This window comes from Brugia malayi (genome assembly GCF_000002995.4).
Source record: "Brugia malayi strain FR3 genome assembly, contig: Bm_v4_ChrX_scaffold_001, whole genome shotgun sequence".
NCBI classification, from domain to species: Eukaryota; Metazoa; Nematoda; class Chromadorea; order Rhabditida; family Onchocercidae; genus Brugia; species Brugia malayi.
In genome coordinates, this window is record NW_025062479.1 from 21,817,522 (window position 1) to 21,836,444 (window position 18,923).

Sequence of the window (18,923 nt, forward strand, 5' to 3'; positions counted from 1 at the left end):
TCTTTTATAGGTCGCTTGTACAATCAGTCCACTGACCATTGATCTTCTTGTGGACACAGAGAAAGAAACCTTTATCATAAGATACTAAAATATAAAATGAAATTTAATGATAATAACTATCATTCGAATCATTTTATCAACCATCTAATCAAATTTTTATTGATTTTTTAATTTAAATAAAACAGAATGAATGGAATAAAAAATTAGACGAAATGAAAATGTCCACTTCGTTAATTATATTATATAAACAATTGAATATGATAATTATTTACAGTGAAAATTGTACAGGACAATAGCGCTCATGATATTTATTTCATTACATTTTTCATTTTTAAAATAGATAAATAATGCAAAAATTTTCATCATACCACAAAAATTATTTAGTTGTGTCATATTCCTTTTTTGTTATACGTAAACAAAGAATTCGTTCATCTAGGAAAATTAAAAGTGCGCCTCAGATAAAATCATTGGCGCAGTTTGATTTTTAACGATAAGAGATGTGACAATTCATTCATAATAAAAAAAAATGGAAAAAAAAAATGAAGCAAAATATGCTGTACATCTGATTATTCTTTTTTTTTAATATTTAATAATCATCGAGAAACATAGTCAAATGCGCCATTCTAATTTAAAACACACTTAACTATCTTTCCCTCTTCTTTTGAGATTTATTTATAAATGTTTTATTAAACTGAGCAATGAAAATATTAGTTGAATAATTTTGTGAATAATAATGAATGTTTATTTGTAGAAATGGGCGGTATATTCTCTTACATCTATAAAAGGAATTTGTCACCAGTTCATTCTAATCAATAAGTTTAGTCATCTCCTGTGGACGGCTATTCCGGTTTCCTCCAGTTACGAATTAGCTTTTGAAGAATGTTTTTTTTTTTTTCATATTTAACCTCAAAAATTTTGACTTCAAACTTTGATTTGTTTCCTTTGCCATCTCAGCTGATTTTTAGAGAAGAAATAGCAGAGGAAGAAAAGGAGACAATTGAGTGAGTGACAAATACTGTTCTTTCTGTGATCGGTCAAATTCCGAGGGAAACAGTACATGTCTGTACAACCTCAAATACGGGCGGGGCCTATTACCGATGTTACCGCATCAGCAACCTTTCAAACTCTACGGTTCATTGGTAAGCGGCAGTTGCTACCGATCATGGAGCTGCAGCGCAGTTTGTTACTTATTGATGCTGCTGTATCTCTCTTTATTGGTTTCCTATTATTTTTTACACCTTCTCTCATCGGTTATTTTATTTTTGTAAGTTTTTTTTTTTTCCTTCTAATTAATCATAAATGAATTTTTTTAAATTCAACTTCAATTTATTGTCCTAAATTTTAGGAATAATAGATATTACTCACTTCCTATAAGTGTAAACACGTCATACGTGTAATATTGACGTCATCGATTCAATGAATTATTTGCCTTTGTCCTTCAAAATTAATCAAACTTAGAAATTCTAATGATTTGCAATTTTTAATTCTCAGGAATCACTCCATGTTATAATTGCTTCAACTATTTAGTTAAATGTTCATAATTATTGACCATTTTAAAATTTTAAAAAGCTTCAAGAATTCTGGCAATCTTCTCTCCTGAATTACTTGCATTAGGATTGAAGAAAAATGTTGATTTAAAAATTATTAATTTAAATTATTTGAAAAATTCCAGGTACAAGAAACAGATGGCGTCCATTGGCATTTGCTTAGATGTATCGGTTGTCAACATATTGGTGCTGGTTTTCTAATATACAAATTGAGAAATTCTTCAGTGGATGTACTATCTGCTTGTCATATTGTTCGAATTTTGGTACCATTTTTAATTCATCCATTAATAATTCATCTTCTATTGAAATATTTTGTAAACAAATTAACGAGAGCTACTGAGGTGTGATGAACAATTTCCTCGAGAAATTTTCTCGAGGAAAATGCACTTATTTGCATGATTTTTTTTTTACAAAAAGAATTAATTCATTAAAAAAAATTGTAATACATACAATTTTAATATTAAATCTTTTGAATAAAAAAGAAAAAATTTTTTACAATAGAAATTTTTACTTCTTATATTAGATTTTTGTTTTTGAAAAATTATGAGTTCATTAAATTTTATAGCAGATAAATAAATTGTGATAAAATTATTTTTAGGAATTAATATCAGTACTTCTAGTCCTGGTACATTGTTCAGCAGAAACACCAAATTTAATTCATCCTAATGTGAGTAGTTTAAATTTTTATTAAATTTAATAATGAAATAGATGATGGAATGCCAGAGAGAAAATACATTTGGAAATTGAAGTATTATTTAAAATGATATTCAATGGATTTGAAATTTCTGACTTTTTCTCTTAATTTAGATGCTTTAAATTTATGATAACAGTTCTAACATTTGGATATTTTTTCTTTTTTTTTTTTTTCATTTCGTATAATTTCTTATTTTTCAGTATCTGAAAATCGCCAAATATTGGTGCTACTGTTGGTTAGCAATGAATTTTTGCCTACAAACAGCTCATCGATGGTCACTCGGAGAAACGGTCATTACGAATGTTATGGAAAATATTCTTTTCCAGATGGATAGTCTTGTATGTGTAATTATTGGTGTTGCATGGCTTGCATTTCCGGAATGGTTATTACACCGTCAGGTATCAGATTTACTTTCAAGCTAAATTACGTACGAATCTTTTTGACAAATTTTCCGGATGAAAGATTTATTTCATGTTCAATTGCATTTTACCTATTTTAATCAGATAATTTTTCTCCATCAATACTTTCCTTCTTTTTTTTTTTTTTGCTATGATTATTCAAATTTTTAAAAACACCTTTAAAATATTTTGTTTTCTAATCAACATAAATTAGTATTCATAAAAGATTGATTAATTTATTGTTATAAATGCTATTTGAGGACCTTTTCCACTTCCTCTTTAATTAATCTAATTTTTTCAAAATTAGATTTAAATTGAATTTTAGTAAAAAAAACTTTAAAAATACTCTCAGGTTCGTATACATTTGGGTGTATCACATGAATTTTGTGCTAGACTTATGGGTACTGACTTTTTGACCTCTTCTGTGATCAGTAGCCATGCTTTACATTGGAAAAAGCCGACAGATCGTTTAATTGCTATCGATTGTCGATCTTTGGTATAATTTCAAATTATATTATTCATTATTTAATTACTATTCTTATGTTAATCAATGGTTATCTGTTAAGTTAATCAATAACAATCATTTTTAAAATATTGCATTTGCGCTAATTCAATGTTTTTTTTTTTTCTTTTTAGAAAGAATTTAGCTCGAAAATTTCAGAAATCTCTTAATATTTCGTTGACAATTTAAAAGAAATAATAGTTCAAAGGCTGCAAAAAAAAAAAAAAAAAAAAATAAAACAGAAATATTTGCAAATCATTAATTCTTTAATTTAAGTATAAAAAAATAATTATTATAAGAATATTTAATTAATTATGAAAAAAAAAATTCTTTTTTTTAATTTTTTATTTACAGATTTGTACATTAACTTTGGCTGCACAAGTATGGTCTCAGTATGCTTATTCGGATCATTGGAATGTAAGTCATTGGGTTGGCATATCATTGATCTCATCTTGGACAATTACTGCCCTGTTATTAAGATATCATTCAGCAGCGCAAATAAAACAAACAGAAGAAAAAATGAAACAGCATTGATCTATTGATTGATTGATCTAGATTGAAAACGGTGCAGTTCAGATCAAATGGCTAATATTATCATTCATATAATAATAACTCTGCTCAGATTATATTTTCCACTGGAAACAGTGAAATTCTCATAGTATTGAATATCGGATTTTTTTCTTGTTTTGAATTAATTTTTATTTTTAATGTTAATTCAAAATTAGAGGAGAATTTTTAAATTTAATATTTTTCTTCTACTGTTACTATAGCAATCGTTGTGCAATTATTCACTGTTTTATAATTTGATGAAAAGTTTCAACTGGAAATGCAACTTTTTTCTTTCTTTTTGCTTTCATTATATGATATATTCAAATTTCCATTGTCTAATATAAAATATTACTTTCAGAGGAAAATTTTATTTGTTTACAGATTTAGCGGTTGGCGGTGAATGGGTAAAGAAGATTTGCAAAAAGTTAAGCTTAAAATTGGTAGTGTGGTAAAAAATCAGTGGCAGGTGCATGTTATAAATTACTTATAACTGTTAATGTCACATTCTTAAGAATATCTGTTGACAAAAATATTCTTCGTTGAAAGTTGATTTAACCATAAACATTTGACTGCAACTATTTTTGAAGTAATTTATATTATTTTGAAAATTTGTTTTGGTTTAGAATATTTTGTATAAAACAGAAATAAATTAACTTAATTTCAACACTGATCAGAAATGATATTGGCTACTATTAAAATATTTTTTAGTTCATTTTTGAAATATGAAACTTTGAAATTTAAAAAAAAAAAAAGTTTTTTTAATATGCACACAACATCGTTTCCTCCCAATATTATGCTACAGATATTACGCCGAATCGGACAAGGTGGTTATGGCCTAGTTTTTCAAGTAGTTAATATGCAAAATCCAGTTCAAATGGCAGCCATGAAAACGGAACCGGTTGGAATGCTTAACGATGATCAGATTTTGAAAATGGAAGTACATGTTTTGAAAAAGTTAGACAAATCAAAGCATGCATGCAAAATTTATGCGGCTGGAAAGGTGATAATGATAAATCAAATAATCCTTTGAAAGCTTTTTTTTTTTTTTTTTTTAAAAATTATCTCAATGAATTTTTAATTTAAATTTATGACTTACATTTTTCGTTTCTATTATAAAAACTAATAAACAATAAATACTGAATCAGATCAATTAATTTTAATCAGACAAACAGAAAATTATTTTTAAAAATAAATAAAATGGAAAATAAACACAAAAATAATTAAACTGAATTCAAATTTTTAATGCAAAAAAAAAAAAAATGATATTTTAGGGTGACAATTATTATTTTTTAATAATGACTTTACTATCAAAATCATTATGTGAATTACGAAAGCATTGTCCAAATCAGGTTTTTTTTTTTTTTTTTTTTCTTATAGCACCTTTAGCATAGTTATTTAAATTATTATAACAAAATTAAGTGAATATAAAAAATAACTTTCGCAAAATTAAAAAATTTTACCTTGGAAAATTATTCAAATTTCTCAAATTAATCAAAAACAATTTAATGTTTAATAAATTTTCAAATTTCTAATTATTAATTAATTATTTGTTTTTTTTTTTTCTTCCCTAGCGTTTCACATTATCAACATCAGTGAAATTATGTATTCAATGCTTGGAAGGAATTGAAGATTTGCATAATGTTGGATTTATTCATCGTGATATTAAACCATCAAATTTTGCTATGGGTCGTAAGCCATCAGTAATGCGTACTGTATTTATGCTTGATTTTGGTCTTGCTAGACAGTACTGTGTTCGGTTTTCAATTAATTATTTAATCTTTTTCAATTTATTTAATTTTTATTTTTAAAAATTATGATTGCTAGACAGTGTTGTGTTTGTTTTTCAATTAATTATTTAATCTTTTTCAATTTATTTAATTTTTATTTTTAAAAATTATGATTGCTAGACAGTGTTGTGTTTGTTTTTCAATTAATTATTTAATTTTCATTTTTTAAAAATTATAATTTAAAAAATTCCAATTTTTTATATGTTTGCAATGAAAAAAAATATCATATCATAATGTATTTGTAGCATTTGTAAATAAACATTTGTTTATCTAATTAATTAAGCGTTGTATATTTATCTGATTAATATTAATAATTGCATTAAAATAATCAATTATATCAAATCTATACACTTTAATGGCACTTTTTTTTTTATTTATTTAATAATTGTTGACATTTTTCATTTATAAATTAGTTAATTATTCATTTTCTCAAATGATTCTATCTTTTTCAATTTTAATTAATTTTAAGATATTTGATGAGAAAGGTAATATGAAATTACGTGAACCACGTAAAACTGCACCATTCCGTGGTACAATTCGATACTGTTCAATAAATGTTCATCGTCACGATGAGCAGGGACGTCATGATGATTTATGGTCACTTTTATATATGACAGCCGAGATGATACTTGGCACTTTGCCGTGGTATAAAATGGGTTAACAATTAAATAAAATTTTCCACTTAAATGTCTCTCTTTTAAATTTCCACTGTTAATATAATTTTTTCTTTCCCTTTATCATTGTTAATCATTAAATGCAACCTGAAATTATCACTGATATAATTAAATAATATCAATGATAATTTGCTATCATTATTCATTATTTATTACTCATTAACAATAACTGATTACAATAAATTATTAATGAAAAAAAAAAAAAAATTTTTTTTTGAGGCGTAGCATGGATCGAGCACATACTGAAAATTGTAAAACAAATTCTGAAGAAAAACTTATATCAAGTTTACCTATGGAATTTCATGTTTTTTTAAAGCATCTTAAAAAATTAAACTACAATCACAAACCAGGTATGCTAAATAATTGAAATATTAAATATTAATCAATCATCTATCTATTCATTCTTTTTTTTCTTTTTTGACACACTATAAAATGACAGAATAAATTTAATTTTATTAAAGACAAAATTAAAAAAAAAAATGTCATTTTCAGACTATAATTTATTAAAGTCACTTCTCAAGCAAATCCTGAAAAAAGAAAATCACAGCTTAGCTGATCCATATGATTGGGAACCTAACGCTAAAAATGCTTCAAAATTCAATCGATTGTGAGTTATAAATTGTGAATGCTCATTTGATCTCACTTTTTCATCTTACTATCAACTATTATTCCTCTATCATTTGATCATGTCAGCCAGATGTTTATAATTTAAATTAGCATGTTGCAATAATCATTGACCATATCTGTTAATTATAATTATAATTGCTAATTAGTATTATTAATATAGCACTGTCATAATTAAAACACTGTCATTTGTCTTAATTTAAACCATAATTAACGATGATTATTTATTCATTTCTAAACAAATAAAATCTTTTGCCATAAAGAAATATAGCAAATATCAATTCAAAAAACAAAAAAAAAATCAGTGCAATTATGAATTTGTGTTGACAATTTGTTTTTGCCCTGTTTAGCCCAGCACATTTAATGAAATCAAAAGCATCGGATGAAAAATTTGTAATTGACAAAAGTGAAAAAAGTGATGTAAATACTCGAATGGGAATTAAAACTATTATGGATGAGGTATCAACATATAATAATAATAATAATAAAAATAATAATAGTAATAATAATAATAATAATATTTATCAAAAGTATTTACATGCCAGTTGTTTGCTTTTTTTTTTTTCTTTTTAATGAAATCAAATTAAATTTTATTAGCAAATTAATAAAAATTATGCAAAGTATTCAAATGTATGACAAAACTTTTTTTAAACATTTTTTCCTTTTCTCTTTTCTTTTTCTTTTTGTGCCAATAAAATTTGTAATTATTTTGTCTTTTTTTGCTAATCAAAAAATTTTATCCAACAGATCAAATTAATACTTTTGCCAATCATTTATAAATCATAGAATAAAATCATTACAAATATTTTTTGAAAATTTGCCATTCAGATAAAGTACATTGTTACGTCATCCTGACAATTGCGCACTTTTTTCTTTTTCATTTTACATCATTCATATTTTTTTTTTCAAAAAGAAAAAAGAAATTTTTTTTTAACAAATTTCATTCTCATTGAATATTTTAAACTATTTTAATTTTATTTTGAGGATTTTTATTAAAAATTAAAAATTTTGTCATTTTTTCTTAAAAAGCTAAGAAATTTAGAAATTTTTGAATTCTTTCTCATAATTAATGGTATTAGTGATGCAAAAAAGAGAAAAAAAAAAATGTTACTTTAATGTATTTTGGGAAGTAAATTTGCAAAAATAAAAGGATAAATGTTTTCAGATTAATTTGGAATAAAAACAAAAAAAAAAAAAAAGAGAAAAAAAAAAGCTAATTTCGTTCTATCATTGATTTTTCCCGTTTAAGCAGCTGACGGAGAGCTTTCACTTCCCCCGGAGATTTATCCACCAATCGACCTTCACAACATTTCTTCCTTCTTTCATTTCTTCAAAAATTTCAACTTTTCACTTTTTTTTTTTTGATCAATTTATTAAAAAATTATTTTATCATTATCAGTTTGATCATTTCTCTCATAATTTATAGATTAATATCACATTATTGTTGAAAGAAGAAGACGAAGAAGCTGCATCACCTGTAAGCGGTGTATCACGATCGGATGATACATTACAAAAATTAGATGAACTGAAATAATTTTTACATTATTCTATTCTGGAAGCATTTATTTGAATTTAATGTTCTTTTTTTTCCTTCTTTTTTTTTTTTTTAAAAAAAAAAAATACAAACTCAATAAAAAATTATCGCTGTAATTTTATATACTAATTATATAATTATTTTATAAATTGTAAAATTAATTTACAATAATTAATTTAGATGACTTATGATGATATTAACTTAAGATTTGCTGGATACCACAAAATATATAAACAAACATAAACAGACACACACAGACACACACACATACACATACATTAAAATGTTGAAAAGAATTGAGAAAATAGGTAAGAAAGGAAGATGATTAATCATCTGTTATTGTTATAAGGAACTCGGTACTACGAATTGAAATATTCCATCAGCATGACTAATAAAGAGATGGATGATCCAGAAAAGCTTAAAAGAGAGATACCTCTCTCTCTCTCTCTCTCTCTCTCTCTCTCTCTCTCTCAAGAAGAAAGGAAAAGGAAATGAGGAAGAGGAGAAGGAGGAGGAAGAGGAAAAGGAGGAGGAGGAGGAGAAGGAAGAAGGAAGAGTTAAGACTGAAATACGGATACAGGGACAGCTGCTACTGCTACTACTGCCATTGATGCTTGGACGAGAATTACTGCTGTTGCTATTACTACTAAATTCACTTATTATTACTACTACTACCACTACTACTACCACCAAATCCATTTCCTTTCATTAACTTTTAAATTATTCCGATTTATACACAAAATATTTAAAATTTAGCTTAATTAAAATAGTATTCCTATTTACAATTAGCTAATGTTTAATCTTGAATGCATCCATTTTCAATAATTCCTTTTCAAAAATTACTTTAAATTGTTTCCTCTCGTACCATTTTATATTCTTAAACAGCAAGGAAAGATCCATCGTTTATCGATCAATTGATCGATGGATCAATTAACATTCATATGAAATGCTTCTGATAAGCTTATCTGATGTGATTTGATATGATCAGTTGATTGATTGCGATAGCTTTAAATATTTAAAAATAGTCTATGCTAATTAATAACACTTACATAAATAATTTTTGCTAATGCTAAAATATGAATGATTTAATTGATGTATTTAATTGTGAAATGTTAAATGTAAAATATACAATTAAATTTTCACTTAAAAGCATTTAAAGAATAAAAAATACTGAAAATTTTCCATAAAGATAAATGTCACAAAAGAAAATTTCCTAATATTTCATTAATTTTCACATCAATCAATTAAAAATTTCAAAATTTTTATTTTTTTTTTTTTACCAAAAGGAAAGAAAAAAAAAAAATGAATTTTTCAGATTTTAAAGAAGAGAAAAGCCATTTAAAAAAAAAAAAAAAAATTTGGTTTACAATTGTTCTGAAATAATAGTATCTTCTTTTTCTTTCTTTCTCTCTCTCTCTCTCTCTGTCCTTCTTTTCTCTCTCCCTCACTTTTCCATTTTGCCTTTTGCATTTTGTTTTTATTTTAAAATGCACTTTCTAACTTAGTTTCTTTTCGTTGAAATGGATGCTTCATTACTCAAAAACTTTTCTTTTTCCAACATTTTTCAATTCTTTATGAATTCTCAAAGCTATCCCACTTACTTATCATTCGTTTCATACCACAAATTCGAGTTGTTTTTCTTTTTTTTTTTCAATACTTTTAAAAAGCCATTTCTGATAATAAACTTGAAAATAAAATTTCATTAATTTCTATTAAATATGAATTTTTAGCGTATTGATAATCTGGTAATAACATACTGATAATCTGAGGATAACGCAATTATAATCTGAGAATAGCGAACTGATAATCTGGTAATAACATACTGATAATCTGAGGATAACGCAATTATAATCTGAGAATAACGAACTGATAATCTGGTAATAACATACTGATAATCTGAGGATAACGCAATTATAATCTGAGAATAGCGAACTGATAATCTGGTAATAACATACTGATAATCTGAGGACAGCGTACTGATAATTTGAGGATAACGCAATTATAATCTGAGAATAGCGAACTGATAACCCGAGGATAATGTACTGATAATCTGGTAATAACATATTGATAATCTGAGGACAGCGTACTGATAATTTGAGGATAACGCAATTATAATCTGAGAATAGCGAACTGATAACCCGAGGATAACGTACTGATAATCTGAGGGTAACGCACTGATAGTCGTGGAAGATTGCAATGGCAGTTAGACCTAATAATTTCTGTTTGTGATTGATAAATATTATCGCAATAGCTACAATTTAATAAAATGTGTATTTTATTAAATAAATAAAATATAATCTATTTACATTTCATATTAGAAACGAACTCATTAATATGTGACTGTAATAAAGTATTAAATTCAATTGGTTAAGTTATTGAAATGTAAATCGATTAGCATTTATCAAATAATAAAATGATTTCAGATTTTTAAAATGATTTCAAATTTATGACATTTTTAAAATATTACTTAAATTGTTGAAATTATTGATACTTTTTTTTTTGATTTATTCTCTTGTGAAATCAAAAGATATTCGAAAGATTTGAAAAATGTTGGCATTTTTTTTTTTTTTTTTTGAAATTCAAAAATTTTCCATCAAATAAATTGTAGGAAAAAAAAAAAAGTTTACATATATTTATTTGTATTTGCGAACATTTACAGAAATTATTGAAGCAAGAATCTATTAATTCAATTTAATGTTTTATTATAAATTTTAATTTAATTACCCTGATTTTTCCTCTTTTTTTCTTCAAAATTTTTTCATCACCAAAATATTTTTATTTTTGTAAATGAAAATTAGCTAATGTTAGTGCGGTAAATATGAAGCAGATTAGCTAACTCTTACATAGCTTAAAATATATTAACTTCACTTCATATAAAACAATTTCCAACTGACGCAAAGAATTGTTACAGCTAATGCTTTGCACTCTCGAGAATCTCTCAATTACTTATCTTATCTATTGGTAAGAAAGCTCGAGAGTGGCTTGCATTATTAGCATTGTGATAGGAATTCTCTTAATATCAAATGGTTCCAAATGTTTAACAAATATTTGTTATTGATTATTACTTTTAAATGTTAAATAGTTTTTTTTTTTTAAATCTTTTTTCTTAGCTTGTAATCAAATAATTTCATTGTGATAAATTTCAAATTAATTAATTAATTAATCAGATTTCTTCTGCTGTCAACATACCTGTGCTGTCACATTGTCTCCTGTCACAAATCTAAGCAATGTCCTGGGCAGATTTAGTTAACAATAATTTGGTTGGCTCTGGTAATGTGTCTAAAGCTGCAATTTGTGGTTTTGATGGATCAATTTGGGGAAAGTCCGATAATTTTAAGGTAATAAATTTAGTTTTTTTTTTTTAAATAACTTTAAGAAATTAAAAAAAAAATATTCCTATACTTCAAATTTTATCATATCATATCACCATATGAAATTGATCAATGATAGCATAATAAAATTCATAAAGTCTTCAGCAATTTAATTTTAAAACTTTACTTTTAATTGCATTTAATTTGTTGACGTCATATTTCTCATAAAATTTCATTCTTTTCTGTGGTTTATCATTTTAACATATCAAAGTGTTATTTATTGCCAATTAATTTTCTTGCTTAATCGTGAGCTTATGTAAAAAAAAAAAAAAAAAAAAAAAAAAAAAACTTAATAAACTTCATTTATAGGTTAATTTATAAGTTAAAGTAATGTGAAAAAAAAAAGTGAAATTATAAAATTTCAAAAAAGATGGATTATATTTATAACAAAAAAGATTGAAAGATTAGAAATTATCAGTAAAATTATTTTCTAAACATACAATAAATGTAATAAGTTTGATCAATAAATTTTAAATCTTTCAAACAATCATAAAATCAAAATTGTTAAAATCCCTAAAAAAAAAAAAAAAGAAACAATTAATACCAAAAAGTTTTTGCAACTTCTTTAAGCTATTTAATCCTAAAATATAATGGGTAAATTGATGAGGAGAGAGAGAGAGAGAAAGAAAAATTAAAAGTTAGTTGAAAAAAGTGATTTTTAAATTATCCGAGTTAATGATAGCTAATAATGAAAAATGTTATCATTTGAAGAAGAAAAAAAAAAAAAAAATATTACTAAAATTGTTATTGTACTGATTATTAAGTAATTTCAATTAAAAAAAAATTTTTTTCTTACTAATTAAATTTAAAAATTAACTTAAAAATTGTTATAAAAAGTAGGATTTGTTGAAAAGAAAATGAAAACAAATAAATCGAAGAAAAAAAAAAGAAAGTTTTTCGGTAATTTATTCTTACTAATTACAATGTAATCATACAACATTGTAATTACTTTAGTAACAAAGTAAACAAATGTAATAATACTTAAATAAATATTTGGAGAGTGAAAAAAAAAAAAAAAAGAAAGAAGGCAATTAAAAAATTAAAAATTTCAGTTAGAGCAAACGGAAGCTGCAGCAGCCGGAAAAGGATTCCAGAATAAGGATGCCTTATTGGGAACAGGTATGAAATTTGAGGGAGAGAAATACTTCGTACTACAAGCAGATGATGAAAGAATTATCGGTAAGAAAGGATCAACCGGGTTTTTCATCTATAAAACTGGACAAGGTAAACAATTACATATCATCATATATTTTAATTCAATTTTAATTTTATTTTAATTAAATTTTAATTTCTTAAAAAAAAAGTATTATGGAAATTTTTTTTTTTTGTAAAATATAAAACGAGAAAAATATTTTAACAAAAATTTTTTTTGTATAATTTAATATTATTCAAATTATTATATCTTTTTTTCTTTTTTGAATCCAATTATTTTTGTTAATTTAAAATCTTTTGAAATTAAATTCTTCCTTACCTTTTTTGTTTTTTTCTACATGTAATCATTTATGAAAATTTTTTTTATTAGTTAACAAAATTTTGTGATCATAATTTTATTTTATTTTATTTTATTTTTTTTTTTTTTAGCCGTGATAATTTCAATATACGAAGGTGGCGTACAACCGGAACAATGCAGCAAAACAACCGGAGCACTTGCCGATTATTTTAAAAGCATAAATTATTGAATGAATGATAATTTTGTTATTATCTATGTTCCTTTTTTTGTTTGGTTAGTAATTTTCTTTTTTTTTAAATTTTCATCACTTTTTACAATCATTATCATTAATTAGTATCACTAACATTAAGTCATTTTATTATTATTATTATTATTTTATAAACTTTATAATTTAAATTTTAAAATTAACTAATATAAATGTCTTCAAAAGACAATGTATGGCAAACTCTTCCTCTTCAACAATTAATAAAAGCTTTCAGAATTGAAGGACAAATTATTTTCTCCTATTTATATTAGCTACTAAAATTTAAAATAATTCTTTTTGAATTTCAAAAAAAAAAAATGAAAATGAACAAAAGAATTTAGTGAAATTCATTAAAAGAAAAAAAATTTAGAGAATTTAAAAGATCAAAAGATGGATTATTTAAATATATAAAATGTTTTCATTATTGCTAATTTAATTTATTTAAATTTCAGATATGGGTGCCTTACTTACTGCTGCGTTACGTCATTGTTCCACACGTACGTTTGAGCAACTTCCCGTGAAGACAATCTATGCTCAATGTTGCATTTCCGTTGGATAATTACAATTTTATTTATTGTGATTATAACTATGCTATCAATATCTGTGCTTTGTTTCTAATTATACTTCGTTTTATGCAAAAAAAAATGTGAAAAAGTGAAATTAAGAAATTTAAGTTTAATGTTTTCTTCTTAATGAAATTTTAGCAAATTAATATTTCAATTCAATTTTAATTTTTATATTCATTTCCTGAATATACAAAAGCATTCATTTCTTATTTTTAAATCCAACCAAGCATTTCATGCAATTTCAATTAATTTTATAAATTAAAATGAAATTCCAATCGTTTTGTTTATTTTGAATTGTTTAATTAATATTGAAAAAAAAAAAAATTTTCAAATGTACATCGAAGTAATTTAAATTCATTTGTGTAATGTATGATAAGAACAATATCAGATATGATAAGGATAAAAAATGATAACAAACAAAATAAGTGAAAAAAAAAATGCATAGAATGAAATTATTTAATAATAATAATTATTATTTTTTTTATATTAATAAAAGTTATAATCATTGAATGTAAACATTCGCCTTTCTCATCATTTATGATATAATTAAATGCAAATTTAAAAATAATAACAAGCAAAGAAGATAGCAATTTTTTCAAAATTAATTTGAATATCCAAAAAAAAAAAAAAAAAAATTCTTAATTTATCATTTGCTAAAATTTACATCAATAATTGTGTTACGAGTAATTTCGCTGTGCTGCAATGGTTGCATTCCATCAAGTGTAAGCAAATTTGAAAAATTAATTAAATTCTTTAAAATGTTTATTTTAGATTTTAAATGAGTAGTAATCGCTCTTTTTTTTTTCTTCTTATTTTACTTTCTATTTATTAATTTTAACACATTTATTTATTATTTTAATCTCGTTTTTTTTTTTTTATTTTCAAATAAATTTATTATTATTACTGTCATTTTAATTAAAATTTAACATAATTTACTTACTTACTTACTTATTAGGCATAGCGGTAAATTTTATCGTTCAATACGATTTATACTACGTCGTAAGCCGTGTCTCTATATAACAGCAATTTTATGTTTAAGTGCTGTAATTCTTGCTCTGTTACTTCTTGGTGCTATAAAATTTTATAATTCATCGGTGGTTCGTTTTAATTTTTTTTTTTTGAAATTGTAAAAGAATTATGAAAATGTTTTTATTTCACTAAAACATATATTTAAAATAGAAATTTATTGAAAATTAGATAAGATGAAAAAATTTTTATCACCAATTTTCTCGTCATTTTTTATCACTTAATTTATTTTTTTTTTTCATTTTAACCTTTTAGTTCAGTCGATATATTTCAGGTTAAGCGTAATCTTTTACATTATGAAATTTACTACTTATTTCAGCGTGAATTACGTGTTGCTCGTCGGGAAGAGAAAATTCTTGCACGTTATATAAATCGAATTGATTTCTTTCATTGCAATTATAATTTCAGCTCAGAAGCTGATATTGTAAATTTATTACAATTTTATAATGGAACTAAAAAAAAAAAAAAAAAAAGGAAAAAAAAAAAGGAAAAAAAAATTGTAACAAGAAATTGACATAATTTTAAAATAAGAAAAAGTATTAGTTATTAGTCTAAATATTATGAATAAATATGAAATGAATTACTTCCGGATATCATTAACGAATATTATTACATTTTTCTAATAAATGTAATAAACATTTTACATTTTCTATTCCATTTAAAAGGATTTTAAAAAAAAAAAAAATTTTTTTTTTGAATTTTATTTAAATTCTTTTAGGAGCAATGTAATGCATGTGGTGATGCTTCATTTGTTCATCTACCAGTGAGAACATTAAACAATCTTGATGTAACATGTGTTGATCTAAGTCATTGGGTAATAAATTTAATTTAAAAATTTAATTCACCTTTACTATCGTCTAATAAATTAAGTGAATGATTTGAGTAAATCCGAAATATGCACAATAATTTCAGATGTTAAAAACTTCATTTAATTTTAACAATAATTTAAATTTTAACATCATTTAAAGATTTAAGATAAAATGTGCAACATATGCAGGAGAGAAGATTTTAGAAATGTCAAGATCGAAGCAACATTTATCAAAAGATTAATAGCTTGCTAGTGATAAAATGCATGCCTGCACACATACCGCACGCAGATCTATGAAAACTTTTAATCTAGTTAATCACTCTAGCATATTTCTGAAATTATCTCTTTGCATACACACCCGAAAATGTATTCCGGTTGATCCGTTTACACTTACTATATATACATGTAAATTAAAGATTTTACATATAATAGTTGAAAGAGTTAAACTATAAATATTATAATTATTTTTTAATCTTTTACCTTTACTATCATCTAATTGTCACACTAATTATCTTTAATTGAATAAATATCTCAAACTTTTAGTAACAGAAATTGCAATTAATTTTTCTTTAAAAGTGGAAAAGAAAATTCGTAAAATTTATCAAATTTTTTTTTCAATAGTTCTATTTATTGAATAGAAATATTCGAAATATCAAATTTTTTTTATAATAAAAGTGACTTATCGATGAAATCTATTTGTTTTTTATAAGCATAATTAGAGATTTTATAAAGTTATTGAAATTAATTCAGAATAAAATGGAAAAAGTTTGTAATTAAAATTTTTTTTTCTTTAAAATTATTTAATAAATGGATAAACTAATCTCAAAAATTTCATAAATTTAAATTATTCTGACAAAAAATTTCAGAAATCATAGACAGAGTGTACATTATTTCTTTTTTTCTAGAATTTTAGATTATCTACCAGAAAATTCTCGAATTCATAAATTTCTTTTTTTTGGATATGATCGAGAAATTTTCTTCCATTTAAATGTAAACAAATTTATTTGCTTGTTGGATAAACATTAGAACAAATTACTTACTGATTGTTACAATAATATAATCTATAAAATAAATAAAAAAAAAAAAGAGACATTGTCTAATAATTACAAAATTTTAGACAAAATGTTTTGATGAAAATGTGGAATGTAATAGTTTAGCAAATTTACCTTATCAACAATGCGAAGGATTACGTGGTATTCCCGTACGTGAAAGTGAAGCTATTTCAAGTGACTTATTTGTTAAGGTATTTCAAATTTTGTTTATCAAAAATTTTTAAAATGATTATTCATTCCTAAATGTCTTCTCAACATTTGAGCTATTTTAAATTCAAATAATTCGCAATTATCTTTTTTATTTTTTAAATCGCAAAAAAAAATTAAGAAACATCAATATTTATATTTGTTACAATATAATTAATTTAATATTTTATTCTTTTAAAATATATATAAAATTAAAATTGGTTGAAAAGAAAATGAAAATAATTAAATAAAATTTTTAGTTGCTTACAGCAAATATTACATTGCTAATGAATGAAACAGTTGTGTCACAGCAAATTGTCGCACTTTGTCCAAGATGTCACTTTTTTGGCAGACCATATCAATCGTATCACTTTTTTCTTTTTTGTTTTGTTTTTAATTAAAAATGATGCTCATTTTGCTAGCAAAAACTACAAAAGTTTAAGATAAGTGAAAATTTTTTCTACAAATTGAATTTTAATTAAATTTTAAAATTTAAATTTTAGATCTATGGGAACATGTGTTCAAAAATTACATACAATGCGTCCTGGTTGGCCAATGCAATTTCAATGGTGTGATTGGTATCAACCTTCTGATGGATGTATTTAAATTATTCAAAAGAAAGAAAAAGAAAGCCTATCATTTTTTTTTACTTCAAATTGTCTTGTTGAATTATTTCAAGAATCATTTATCAGTTAAAAATTTATGATAAAATATTCCATCAACAAACGATGCATTTGAAAATTGATATAATTTCTATAAACAGAACTATAAAGTCTTGCTAAGCTAATAATGCTTTATTTATCGGAAACTTTCATCTTCTTACTCAAATTATAAAAATTTCTTTTATTCTATTAAATGTATTTTCAAGTGAATGATAATTTGGAAATTTTTTCATGATATTAATCTGATAAGATAACGACTTATCACTAAAATGATTGGTTCTCGTTGTTAAATTGTTTGTTTTAAGTGTATGATTATGCGTTCTCACATTACTTTATGTATAAGTAATGAAGAATAAGTTAGAATTTATACGAATAGAGAATTCCTTCTTGTACTTTTATCATCCAGAAGTATCTAAATGAAATTTCTAGCAATTTATGCTTTCTTAAATTTTTATTAAAAAAACTACAATCATTTTAACTTGTAGATTTTATTTATTAAAGTGTTTTTTTCTTGAATTATAACAGAGTACTTACAATTTATTTTATATTTTTGATATTAATAGTATTTTTTAATTTTTCAAACATTTCAAATTCTAGACGATTAGTTTAGATTAGCAGTTGAACAATCTTTTACTATTCTTTAAAATTTCTAATACTTTTTTTTTAAAAAAATAAAAAATGTTTTTTTGCATAATTGTTAATAATACTAATATCTAATTTGAATATTTTATACCTAGTATTTGTTATGAACTATTTCAAATTTAAAAAGAAAGCAATTATCGATCGGATGGTCGGCTTTCAAATTTTATTTCTACTGTTCCTTAATTTAATGCTATTTTGTGACGGTGCACTATTATATTCTGGAATTATTGAACATAACAGACAATTTGTATGTGTCAAACTTTTTCTAATGATTTTTATGTTTTAACTCTTTGTACATTTATTTCCAAAAAAAGAAAAAAAAAATGATAATAAACATCTTTTAGGTAAAAAATTAAAACATTTAATAGTTGTATTGTTATTCATTATTTTCACTATGTTATCAAGTAATTGAGTTCAACAATTTTCAGAAACCTTATTTTGCTAGAAATGACTATTTGACAATTAATCATGATGTGAAATCTGAATTATCACCACGATGACCGAAACAGAAAATCCGGAAAAAGACTAGGAAAGAAATCATTTTTTATTTGCAAGAATGTACACATATCCTTAATCATTTATTAGTTTTATTTTTATTTGTGCTAAT

General features: G+C 23.9%; 5 protein-coding genes across 5 annotated transcripts; all 5 read left to right on the forward strand.

Moving 5' to 3' along the window:
- Positions 1–1,057: 1,057 nt before the first annotated feature.
- Positions 1,058–3,675, forward strand: Bm2752 (Uncharacterized protein; the record flags this gene model as incomplete). The annotated part of the gene is made up of 6 exons (XM_043075698.1): positions 1,058–1,264; positions 1,673–1,810; positions 2,146–2,214; positions 2,442–2,639; positions 2,992–3,135; positions 3,496–3,675. The coding sequence occupies 6 exons, from the start codon at positions 1,058–1,060 to the stop codon at positions 3,673–3,675; spliced, it is 936 nt and encodes a 311-aa protein (XP_042931632.1).
- A 415-nt stretch (positions 3,676–4,090) lies between these two features.
- On the forward strand, positions 4,091–8,309 carry Bm11033 (Uncharacterized protein; the record flags this gene model as incomplete). Its single annotated transcript, XM_043075699.1, has 9 exons — positions 4,091–4,156; positions 4,493–4,690; positions 4,962–5,039; positions 5,262–5,441; positions 5,947–6,122; positions 6,371–6,501; positions 6,644–6,758; positions 7,126–7,234; positions 8,202–8,309. The coding sequence occupies 9 exons, from the start codon at positions 4,091–4,093 to the stop codon at positions 8,307–8,309; spliced, it is 1,161 nt and encodes a 386-aa protein (XP_042931633.1).
- A 3,227-nt stretch (positions 8,310–11,536) lies between these two features.
- Positions 11,537–13,359, forward strand: Bma-pfn-3 (Uncharacterized protein; the record flags this gene model as incomplete). The annotated part of the gene is made up of 3 exons (XM_043075700.1): positions 11,537–11,647; positions 12,733–12,904; positions 13,262–13,359. 3 exons carry the CDS (start codon positions 11,537–11,539, stop codon positions 13,357–13,359), a joined length of 381 nt encoding a protein of 126 aa, XP_042931634.1.
- Positions 13,360–13,384: 25 nt separating this feature from the next.
- Bm18060 (Uncharacterized protein) lies at positions 13,385–13,933 on the forward strand (the record flags this gene model as incomplete). Its single annotated transcript, XM_043075701.1, has 2 exons — positions 13,385–13,403; positions 13,827–13,933. 2 exons carry the CDS (start codon positions 13,385–13,387, stop codon positions 13,931–13,933), a joined length of 126 nt encoding a protein of 41 aa, XP_042931635.1.
- A 4,486-nt stretch (positions 13,934–18,419) lies between these two features.
- Positions 18,420–18,816, forward strand: Bm1073 (Uncharacterized protein; the record flags this gene model as incomplete). The annotated part of the gene is made up of 2 exons (XM_043075702.1): positions 18,420–18,563; positions 18,745–18,816. The coding sequence occupies 2 exons, from the start codon at positions 18,420–18,422 to the stop codon at positions 18,814–18,816; spliced, it is 216 nt and encodes a 71-aa protein (XP_042931636.1).
- Positions 18,817–18,923: the final 107 nt, after the last annotated feature.